Raw genomic sequence first — 12,342 nt, forward strand, 5'->3', positions numbered from 1 at the left:
AGCTCCGACCCAGAGGCCGGTCCGGGGCTCACAGGCAGCCTGGAGCTGCTCCGGGCTCGGACCAGTACCTGAGCCGGCCTCAGACAGCTGCGAGCCTGGAGCCGTCTGAGTCTGAAGCTGGCGGTGAGCGGGAATTACAGCCGCGCCACACGCTCCCCTTCATCATCCTGATCATCATCCTGATCATGGTGATACCGGTCTCCAGCCTCAGCTGTCGTCACTCAGCAGCTCCTCAGGAGAAAGTTCTCCAGCGGTGTCTTTGCTTCCAAGGTCCTCGCTGGGTCACAGCGTCAGAGTCAAGAGCTCCACTGAGCGTCTGCGATGACGACGACGATGAGGTCAGGTCTTCATCGGCCTCACGAGGAAACACAGCCACAGCCACCTGTTTCTGCACTTTCTTTTATTCTCATCATAATTACAAAAAGGAAAAATATATATATAACAGTGATCAGAAAAGAAGGTGGGGGGGGGGCAGCATCGGTCACATCACGGCACAGAAGCTACAGACGGTGGAGAAAACAAAGGTAGGAAAGAAAAGACAGACAGAAGATGGAGGAGCAGCGGAGTCGTCGTCTTCTAGCCAAAATAAAACATCAGTCTATCTGTAGAAACTCAAAATGAGCGGGAGGGAGGGGGCGGGGGAGGGGGGCGCTGTGGGGGATTTGGCAGGGACAATAAAAAATACTGCACGTACAATACCTTTTTCAACTTTTCTGCCTCCGACTCTCAGCGTTGGGGACTTTTCCGGCGCTTATTTAATCGCGTTTGTCATTAGCGGCGGTGGCCCCGCGGCGGCTAATGGCCGCGTCCAGCCGCGCCGTCGTTACACTTTTACATGTGAGGAGCAAATGACACTTTGATTGGCTGTGATGTGGAGATGCGGGTCTCCTGCCGGCGCCGGGTCGGGGGCCCCGGCTCAGCCCGAAGATCCTGCCGGGCCCGGGCCTCACTGCGCGTGCTGACTCAGCGTGTGGTTCTGGAGGGAGAGGGAGAGAGTGCGAACACATGAGGAGAGAAATAATGGGCTACGTGAGCGTAGTGCTTTTCACTCGCCCCCCCACCCGCCACAGGGAGGAGGGGGGAGAGAGAGAGAGAGAGAGCGCCCCGCCACCCCACCCCACCCCACCCGCCTCCGCCCAGACACTCGCAATGAAACCTCCCCGTTATTCTTCCTCGCCGCCGCCGCTGCCTTTGTTTGTTTGAAGGCCAGGTTTCCTCAAACAGGCTTGGAGGGAACCGGTTCCAGAGGCTCGGGTCGGTGACCCGCTCGGGCTCCCAGGTCGCACCTGGCGCGGCTCTGCCTCTCATCCGTCACACAGCGCCTCCTGCAGGCCTGCCAGGTGCACCTCCTGCTCCCACCGAGTCACTGTTCTGGAGACGAAATCGCCAACTAGCGTCCAGTCCATGACACTGTGAGTGTGTGTGTGAACTTGTACAGCTACACCTGTTTTGGATGGTTAGGTTCAGGGCTGGGGAACAAGGGATGAGAGGTCCTCACAAGGTTAAGCCTCATTTTCAGGGTGAAAACTTCAAAGCAACTCTGTGATTCTAACTGGGTCTCAGCCTGGTCCAGAGTCCTGGTTCAGGTGAGCCATGTGTTGAGGGGGAGAGGCCGGGGAAAGGGTGATGGCGGATAGAGATCTAAACGTGTGTGTGTGCGCGCTGTGCTCCACCATCTTCCGGCGATTGTTTATTCAAACGTGCACAAGCCTCGTGTGAGATGGAGATGAATATTTTACTGCCAGAGTTTGGGAGCCTGAGAGACACCTGCGCTCACATCTCACCCATGCGGCGGCGGCGGCGGCGGCACGGCGGAGCGAGGAAGCCGTCCACACTCAGACACAAAGAGGAGGAGGAGGACTACACGCGCGCGCGCACGCACGCACGCACGCACGCACGCACACGGCTGGTTTCACCAGCTAACTCTGATGAAAAACACCAGCGAGCTGCACAGACAAAGTGGGTTTTAAAGAGTTGAATAATGAAAGCGCTTCACCTCCACCCAACACGCCTGTGTGACTGGAGAGACTCCCAGGGAAGTGTGTGTGTATCAGAGAGCTCCTCCTCCCGCCTGCTCTCCCCCGACAGCACAACTTCTCCCTGGGAAACTTCCCTATCACACACTCCTGCAAACAGCCACTGCAGCATCAGCCTCGCTGGCTGGCTCACACGCACGCGCGCGCGCGAGCAATTCCCAGCGAGATCATCCCAATCAACGCCCCCCCCCCCCACACACACACACCCCCACAAAAAGCAGCTTTTTCAGATTAATCACTGACTCACTACAGAGGATGGAGAGAACAAAAAGCAGAAGGATGGAGGAGCAAATAAAAGAGGGAAGAGGACGGAGGGATGAGCGGAGGGGGAGGGGGGATTATACGTGGTTTGGGCTTGATAAATACTTATTTGTCATTCGACGGTTCTTATCTTGCTGCACACGCTTCGTGAAAACCCTTCGGTGCCCGCGTGCGCGCGCGCGCGTCTTCCGTCGCTCCGACACACACCGTCAGCAACGTCACTTGACTCGGTGTGATCGGGACCAAGCGTCGATCTTCGGTCAGGTGCCGAGCGCGGGCTCGAGGGCCGCCGTCGACCGCACGCGTCTTCCTGAGACATTGACCCCAATGTGCCAGGTCTTGGCGCAGTTCCGCGGCTCGCCAGCAGATGTCAGGCTCGATCCTCCCATTGTCTGCAAGACGCGTGTCTTGGGCAGGGCGTCACGGCGTGTGTGTCCGACGTCACTCGCACGCGCGCGCGGTCGTGTGTGTGTGTAGCCTCCCTGAGGACCCGCTGCTGGTGTATCGATCCAAAGAGGAGGAAGAGAAGATGGAGGAGGAGAGGAGCCTGTGGTCACTGCCCCGAGGCAACTCTGCAGTGGTCAGCTGGGTGTGAGTGGGTGAGGGAGGGAGGGGGAGCCTGTGATTCTAGACTTCATTACAGCGATGACAGCTCACAGTCTGAGCTGTGCGACCGGCAGAGAGCGGCAGCTTCCTTCGCTCCAGTTTCCTCCCACTCCTGGCTAGCTGGGACGGGCGGCGAGCGCAGATGAAGCAGCAGTGTGGTGATGGATGAGAGAGGATTACTGTGTCACTGCAGGGGGAGGGGGGGCAGTTGAGGGAAGAGCCAGACCCGACGAGTCGATACCGAGACCTGTCATTGTTTTGACTAAACTGCTTAGAGGGCGTGAGTCTGAAGCCTGCGGAGCCACACACCCAGGGGAAATATGGCCCTGTCGCATTACACACACACGGAAATACACAATCAAGAACTGGAACGACAAAAAACAGTCCGAAATAGATACTAAAGTTCATCCCAGCAGTCCACACACACACACACGGCTGCCTCTGGGGGAGGAGCAGGAGGCGACAACAGAGGAAATGCAGAGAGATGCAGAAGAGAAAATCTCATCTGTTGCCTCCAGCTTCACACCCGAGCCTGCGTGCGTGCGTGCGTGCGTGAGACCGCATCAGCTGAGAGAGTGACAGGAAGCTGATGACAAACACGGTCAATAGGTGGGAACTCGACTGCATTTTGAAGCAGCAGCACCTGGTGATGACCTCACAGCGCCGCCTGATGACCTCAGCGCCAGGGTCGAACCCACGGCGCGAGGGTGGAGAGTAGCTTGTGTGTGTGTCATGTGCACTGGTGTTTTAACACCAGATGAAAAATCACCTGAGTCGCCTGCTGCTCTTCTTCTGGTATTTATAGCTCAGAGTTGACAACATTCCAGCACGGTGAACTAGTAACACTCTGTCTGTGTGTGTGAGACAGAGAGAGAGTGTGTGTGTGCGTGTGAGCCTCAGGTGCAGGCTCACGCAGGAAGTGACATCAGACATGCTCCCAGAGTGTCAGATGACCCTGCACACTGCTGGTTCTGATGGAGTCAGAGCAATTCATGAGTTCACCACCGACTCATCATGTCCTGGCATGAATATGAGGAACGTGACTCTGTGACATGATCAGGAGGAGGTCATGTGACTGCAGGGGGCTGCATCGCGACTCTCCCTCGACCTGCCGCTGGTACAAGTGGCTGCGGCGCTCCGGACTGGACTCACAACAGAGTCAGAGCCGAGGGACTCGCGCTTGGCTGACATCAGGGAGCCATCGTCTTGTGATCACCACTGATCTGACCCGAGACCAGGCTGACGCACCACTCCATCTCAGCTCTGACTCCGAGTCTCCTCGCATCACGACCCAACCAAGGTCTGAACCAAGGTCCCTCCGCGTCCGTGCGCTTGAGCCGCTGTGTTCGATACGTGAAGACGGTGGAGTGAGTTGATATTTACCAGAGGAAGCTGGAGTGAAAGATCCATCAGAAGCGTAGTGATCAGGCCCACAGCATCTCTTATTTACACGCACACACACACGTGCGCGCGGCACAGCATCTCTTATTTACCAGCTTACGTCTGCACTATTTATGTGGCACGAGGGAGAGACAGAGCAGAGGAAGAGAGGGAAGGGGCTAAAATATGCATAGGGGCTGGTTCTTCTGGGACGGACGAGGGGACTCGGAGAGGGGAGAGATGGAGGGGGAGGAGGGCGCCGATGGATATAATACTGACACAATCCACGCAGCAGGAAGACGAGCGACACACACACGCACACACACACACTCGATCAGAGGCGGCTGTGACATCAACCCTCCGCAGCTCCACTCTGTCTTGAGCGCCCCCCGGGGGGGAGTGGAGCTGCGGAGGGTCAGACTCTCTCACGCTCTCTGCCGCCGCCCTGCAGGACGTGTCAGCCACGCGTCACACACCTGCAGCTCCGTCTGGAAGAAGAACTTCTGCGGACACTGGGAGCAGTCGTAGATCTTGTCCTCCTGGCCGTGGACGGCGAAGATGTGCTGCTGGAGCTTGTTGGCCTGGACGAAGACTGCGGAGGAGAGGACAGTCACACAGCGGCCCAGCAACCCACCCGCCCCTGGAGCTGCTCGGGCCCACAGGCGCGGAGAAGAGGGACAGCGTGGGACACAAAGGAAGAGAAGAGGAAGAGTTTTCCTCTGCAGACGTGCTGGTATTTATCAATAAATTATCTCCCCCTCCTCTTTCTTACTTCCACTCCAGTGTCCCCCCCTTTGTTTCAGTAAACTTGGGGTTTTCACAGTGTGTGTGTGTGTTTGTGTGTTGAATTATTAAGCCTCCCCACAGGAGTGTTGCCCATCTTACTAATTCATAAGCCACCGAGGAATAGAGGCGAAGTTTAAAGCTCGGCAGCGTACCTGAGGGGGAGGGGGGCAGGAGGGGAGGCAGCTTGCCCAGGGTTAAAGAAGGTGAAGCTCTGATGACTGGGGTCGGCAGCACTTCACCGTCGCATCCGACGGCGCTGCCACGGTAGTGCAGACGCCACACCTGCAGGGGGCGTCAAGACCAGGCCCCGACACAGACACAGAGGTCACTGCAGGTGTGAGCAGGTGAAGGACTCAGCCTCACCCGCAATGCATGCTGGGTCACCCTCAGACTGGAGGAGGTGGGGGGGGACTTGAAGTTCATTCTTGGGAACAGAAGATTAGAGGTGGGTGTGTTTGTTTAGTCTGTCCTTGTGAGGACTGATACTTGAAGGGACATTTTTGATGGCCAGGAGAGGTCCCCACAAGGACAGAGACAGACGTGTGTGTGTGTGTGTGTGTGGGGTCCCACCTGTGAAGCAGACGGGACACTTGAAGGTTCCTCCCATTCCTTCAAAACTGTGTTCTATCAAGTGGCAGAGCAGCTTTGCCGGCGAGTCGAACATCTGGTTACACAGTTTGCACTCGTGGTTGATGCCCTCCTCTGCAAACACACACACACAGGCAGGTTACCACAACGCCACACACACACACGCGCACACACACACAGACACGCACACACACACACTCACACAGACACACGCACAGACACACGCACACACACACACACACAGACACGCACACACTCACACAGACACACACGCACACACACTCACACAGACACACACACACACACACACGCACACACACGCACACACACAGACACACACACTCACACTCACGCACACACACACGCGCACACACACACTCACACAGACACACACGCACACACACTCACACAGACACACACTCACACAGACACACACAGACACACACAGACACACACACACACACACACACACGCGCACACACACAGACACAGACACACACACACTCACTCACACACACGCTCACACAGACACACACACACACGCGCACACACACACACACACACACAACAGGCCGCCACAGATCTGTATCAGCGCAGGCTGGGATGATCCCGCCTGAGGTTCTAATATGGATGAGCCGCTCTGCCCCAGGACCCGTCCAGACCCCCCCGCCGCCACGCGTGCAGACACGCAGAGCTCAAAGGCGGGCGGGTGGTGGTGGCGCCAGAGAGCCTGGTCCCCACTGAGCCAGATAGGACTCCATTATCATTTTAGGGAGATTGACCCAGCGTGAGGAACTGGGGGGGGCGGGGAGGGGAGATGCTGACAAAGGTGCTGGTCATATGACCCCTCACCTGTCACTCAGCGAGTCAGAGGGAACATGAAATATTGAGGAGAACAAACGACACGAGTGCAGCATGGACGCAGGGCGACGAGATGCCGGGTCCAAACAGGCTCAGAACCTCAGTGGCTCTGCAGCTTCACCAGAGACGAGGAGGTGAACTGCAGCCGGGGAACACAAAGGTCAGGGAGGGAGGAGGAGAGGGAGGGGGGGCGCTGAGGTGCTGCGAGATAATTGGAGCGTCCAGAACAAGACGCGATGGAGAGCGCCGGCGCCGAGTGTGTCCCATGAAAGACTCCGCTCCTCTGACAAACACATCGTTTTGATCAGTGTGTGTCTGCTGTTTGGCTCCAGCGCTGGCTGTGTGTGTGTGTGTGTGTGTGTGAGCGAGAGATGACAGAGTTTAGAGAATCCTGTTGTTACGCTTTGTCTCACAGAGAGCATTTGATCCACCAGGGTGCACGCGCACACACACACACACACACATCAGGAGTGAGAAGCTCAACGGATTCACATTTGTCCACAACTCAAACACACAACAGTTGTGAGCTACATGAACTGAGTCACGTGCTCAAGTGTGTCGGGTGTGACTCTCTAGTCAGTGTTTTTCACCTGGTGTTCCGCAGTGAGAGAGAGTCAGATGAGAGAGTCGGGTGAGAGAGAGTCGGGTGAGAGAGTCAGGTGAGAGTCGGGTGAGAGAGTCGGGTGAGAGTCAGGTGGGAGAGTCAGGTGAGAGTCGGGTGAGAAAGAGTCAGGTGAGAGAGAGAGTCAGGTGAGAGAGAGAGTCGGGTGAGAGAGAGTCGGGTGAGAGAGTCGAGTGACTGAGAGAGTGAGTTGGGTGAGAGAGAGTCGGGTGAGACACAGGAAATGATGCAGTTTCAGCTCAAGTGTCCAGAGCCACTCAGACGTGCAACTTCCAGCTGTTGTTCAACCTGATGCTCCTCTAATGTGACACACACACACACACCTTCACCACAGAACCAGGAGTGATCCTGGTCGGACCCGCACAGCTAACGGAGCTAACGTGACGTCTCACTTCCAAACTCTACTGACACTGGTCGACCGACACAGTTGCTGAACGGGTGTTCAGCATCAGGCCAGGCTCTGCTCTGGCTGGGGAACACCTCAGACCTGGCGCCCCGGGGGCCTCACTCCGCAGGTCGGAAGCGACTACCATTAACAGATGATAGTGACCGCGAGGAGGCGGAGCCAGACGTCTGCCTCGTTCATACACAGACCAGAGCACAGCGGGGCCTGAATGAGCTCTGATTCCATCACTCCCCCGTCAACACACACACACACACACACACACTCCCGCTGCTGCCCCCGCCCTCATGCCGTCCCCATGGGTTCAGCCCCACGACTTCCCCCCCAGAACTATGGAAAAGTGGGTGAGGATGTGAGGAAGCATGTCGGCAGAAAGAGAGAGACAAAGAGAAGAGAGGGAAGGAGGGAGGACGGAGCGGAGGAGAGAGAGAGAGCAGTGGACAGAGGAGGAGGAGCGCGCTCCTCTCTGGGGGTCTGGCTCAAGGTGTGTTACCATGGTAACCAGAGGTTGGGGGGGTACTTGATGTGGGAGGTGTGAGCTTGACCCGTTGCTCGTGTGGGGGCTGGAGAGAACCCACAACCTGCTGCAGAGCTGGAGGGGTCCCAGGGGCGCCCCCCACCTTCTCTCTCTCACACACACACACACACACACACACACACACACACACACAGGAATGCTGCAGTGCCAGTCCCAGGAGGACCCAACACCCACACACTCTCCTCCAGCTCCATTTCGCCTCCATGTTTTGTTTGACTGTTGCTGTGTTGCTGAGTCTTTGTGAGGCGGTTTGCCGGCCACACGCTCCAGATGTGGAGGGAGGAGACCAGGTCTGACCTGAGGACCCCCTGGAGCCCCGGTCGTCCCTAACACCACAGGGAGGTGAACTCTGACCCGCAGCTTCAGTTGTGTGGCTGCTCCACACCTGGACCTCTGTAGGCCAAGTTCTTCTGGAGGTCAGAGGCTCCACCATCAGACAGACTCCTCCGCTGCCGGGGTTGTGGTTCACACTCAGGACAGTCCAGTCCAAAACCCTGCCTCCGAGTGGCCGCGCAGGAGAGAGCACCGTCGGCAGTAGTCAGTGGCCGCCTCCACAAGACCTGCTCACCTGGCGAGAGGCTGCTGACCACACACACACAGCTGGGCGGGTAGCAGGGACCAGCGCGTCATGACTGCAGCAGATGTTTGTGTTTGGAATCTGAACGGGACCAGGCTCCGTCCGAGTGAGAACCACCAGGCCTCCTGCAGTCAAGAGAACACGCCTCTCCACCTGCCCTGCTCTGTGAGGGGTCGGTCACGTCCTCACAGAGGTGCCAGGTCAGTGACGTCACCGCGGCCCGGCAGAACCAACCCCTGCAGCCGACGGCAGGTTCACGCCTGCGTTCAGGTCCCATCGCCACGGCAACCGGGGCTCTGATCCAGTTGTCAAGGTGACGGATGAGGGTCACCCTCACGTCTTCATCATGCAGCTCCTCAGGTGAGTTCACCAGGGCAGCAGCACTGAGGCCTGTGTGTGTGTGTGTCTTGTATAGCTATCCTTGTGAGGACTTGTTGAGAGTTAAAACTTCAAAATAATTGGGTTCCAGTTTGGTCCATAGTCCTGGTTCAGGATGGTTAAGTTTAGGGGGAGAGGCTGGGGAAAGGGTGATGGCCCCCACAAGGATACAGAGACAAGTGTGTGTGTGTGTGTGTGTGTGTGCTGTCTTCAACAACCATCAATGAAAATTCCATTTCAGTCCGTCAGTCAGATCTATGTGTTTAGATGCCTCAGTCTAATCTCACCCTGCAGTGAACACACACTGCTGTGCACCGGGGTGTGTGTGTGTGTGTGTGTGTGTGTTGCTTTAATCTACATTCCCACGAGGAGTCAGTGGGAGAGAACAGACTTATCCCGACTGCATCTCCCAAACTCCACTAAAAAGCAAATCTCTCCATTCCATCACCACAGCGAGACACACACGCGCGCGCGCGCACGCACGCACCAGTGAGGCCGCACGACCAGGCTCTGAACCCCCCGAGCCTCAGAGACCAGATTAATTGTCAAACTCCACCACAAAAACACATTAGTCAAAGCGAGCGCGCACACACACACACACACACACACACACACACACACTTGGGGCTTGGGAGGCTTGGTGCTGCTACACAAAAGCAACGGAACACAAATGAAGCCAAGAGTAAAGGAGCAATATTCGTCAATGCAGAGCAACATCAGTCCGTCTGAGGGGGACGGGGGGAGGGGGGGCTTAGTGTTGGCCAGCACGGTCATGTGACCAGGGAAGGGACTCCAGGAAGGATTTGACAGAAACTAAACTGCACTCTCTGACGTGCGCGCACGCACACGCACACACACACACAGACTGACCTTGGTCCGGTCCGTCTGCCCGGGTCCCGGCCCCAGCCAGAGACTCCGCCCGCTGAGCCACACACACACAGTAATGAAGGCAGTAAATCACCAGCAGGTCAGTGGTGGCTGCTGCCAGAAGACACCTGGACACCAGTGTTCCACTGAGCGTTGGCACGGAGGCTGGCAGCAGAGGGCAGCACCACAACACTGCGGGCTCAACACCACTCTGACTCAGATGTAACCGTGCACGACTCAAACGTGACTCAGACGGAACTCGGCTCAGGCAGATTCAGAAATGACTTAGATGTCACTTGCAAGTAGCCCAGAAGTGAATCAGACATGAGTCAGATGTGACTCAGAGAGAACTCAGACATGACTTGGATCAGACTCGGATGCGCCTCAGACATGACTCAGATATGACTGATGTGATTGAGAAGTAACTTACATGTGACTCAAACATGATTCAGATGTAACTTGAGCATGACTCAAACATGACTCGGTCGTGACTCTGGCATGACTCAGCCAAGACTCAGATATGACTGATGTGATTGAGAAGTAACTTATATGTGACTCAAACATGATTCAGATGTAACTTGAGCATGACTCAAACATGACTCGGTCATGACTCTGGCATGACTCAGCCAAGACTCAGGTATGACTGATGTGATTGAGAAGTAACTTATATGTGACTCAAACACGATTCAGATGTAACTTGAGCATGACTCAAACATGACTCGGTCGTGACTCTGGCATGACTCAGATATGACTGATGTGATTGAGAAGTAACTTACATGTGACTCAAACATGATTCAGATGTAACTTGAGCATGTCTGAAACATGACTCGGTCGTGACTCGGCATGACTCAGCCATGAGTCAGGCCGTGACTCAAGCGTGCCAGGGGTCCCGAGCCCACAGGCAGCTGTCAGTCAGCGCTGGGCTCCAGTCTCCGCCCACCTGCCAACAGCACTAAGCAGCTTCTGTAATCAGATTATGTTCAATTAATCTTCACTTAATTTGTCTCCCGGGGCAACGGCCCGGTGTTTACAGCTAAACAACGCTAACCGCTTCCTCGCCTTCTCACCGGCCCGAGGCCATTAGGCGAAGCTTTTACGCTGTTTTGCTAACGATAATTGATGCTGACGGCGCCACGCGCTGGAGGCACCTCGCCATCGCGCGGCGTCCTCCGCTGCACGCTCGGCGTGCGGATCAAAGACCCCCACCACAGCACTGATCCAATATTAACACACTCTCACAAACACACACCGGCTGAACAAAGAGATGAGGGTTGTGGGGGGGGGGCGCTTGTGTTCCCGCTCCTGCCCGACGAGGAACGCTGGACGTCCCGTGGCACCTGGTCCCTCACAGCGCGAGCGGACCCCCATCCTCCAGAGGTGCCCAGAGAGCCGGACCACATCCTCTGTCCAGCCATGTGGAGTGTGTGTGTGTTGAGGCGTCATCATTCCATTGTCTCAACTCTCACACGTCTGAGCCACATCTGGCAGCCTCCTGACGGCCACAGCTGGACACAGACGTCCCCAAAACACGCCCAGACAGTGGAAGCACATCTGGGCGTCGCAGGCCGCTCCAGATGCGAGTCTGAGTCACAGCTGGACACCCACGCCACAAACAACAACAAAGCCATTGTTCACGCCGACGGCACATGCCGGCGCCCGCGCGCCTCACACAGCCATAATTGTGGGGACCAATCGCTGGAAACACCTCACAGGGGGCGGGGCTTGGAGCAGGTTCAATGGTGATGGCGAGTGTCGGCCCTCAGACTTGGAGCGTCATCAGATCCACCATCAACACGACTGACATGACTCAGTTCCACCTTTGACTTTGACTATGAGCCACGTCCAAGTCAAGTCAACGGCGGGCACATATCTATCTCCACCGCTTCATATCTCCAGGAGGACCAGAGAGACGTGAACCTTGTGACACACAGGGATGAGCTTTAACCGCTATACGAGGTCATGTGACCGGCTGCTCAGGTGAAGCCTCACAGCCTGACGTGTTTGGAGCATGTGGCTCTGCTCAGCAGCACAGTAGAACCATGGGGCTCAGAGCCTCTGACTGGTGGGCCAGTCCTGGTGTGGGGGGAGAGGCTGGCCAGGAGAGCTCCTCACCAAGCTGGAGAGACCACAGAGACGAGGGAGCGTCTCTCACACACACAGCAGGCAGCTGAGCGTGACAGGAAGGATGCCCACGTCCAGAGGGACGGGTCAGACCCAGGGGCTCCTCCTACAGGAGCCTGTCCTCAGCGTCACGTGCCACCCCCAACACCTCCACTCCGCCGCATCTCCAGCTCCTCGTCAGACCGCGAGGCAGCAGGGACTCAAACCAGGAGCCTCCTAATGACTTAATTGAGACAATTACACAGCCGTCCAATCAGCAGGCCTGTGTCCGGAAGGCTCTTATTAGGAGCTAATTAAAGAGGGTTCCTCAGCAGGAGG

The 12,342-nt window shown here is 56.6% G+C and overlaps 1 protein-coding gene across 3 annotated transcripts in view; it reads right to left on the minus strand.

The window, feature by feature from the left end:
- Positions 1 to 231: 231 nt before the first annotated feature.
- Positions 232 to 12,342, minus strand: part of znf423 (zinc finger protein 423) — a 45,896-nt gene continuing 33,785 nt past the window's right edge. The window contains exons 18-20 of one of the 3 annotated variants that reach the window (XM_053886087.1): positions 5,640 to 5,771; positions 4,760 to 4,875; positions 232 to 976 (exon numbers count right to left, since the gene is read on the minus strand). In XM_053886087.1, the coding sequence (XP_053742062.1) occupies positions 947 to 976; positions 4,760 to 4,875; positions 5,640 to 5,771 (278 nt within the window). In that variant the 3' untranslated portion in view covers positions 232 to 946. The remainder of the gene's footprint in view (positions 977 to 4,759; positions 4,876 to 5,639; positions 5,772 to 12,342) is intronic. The other 2 variants (XM_053886085.1, XM_053886086.1) reach the window with 2 other exon arrangements.

This window comes from Synchiropus splendidus, chromosome 14 (genome assembly GCF_027744825.2).
Source record: "Synchiropus splendidus isolate RoL2022-P1 chromosome 14, RoL_Sspl_1.0, whole genome shotgun sequence".
NCBI classification, from domain to species: Eukaryota; Metazoa; Chordata; class Actinopteri; order Syngnathiformes; family Callionymidae; genus Synchiropus; species Synchiropus splendidus.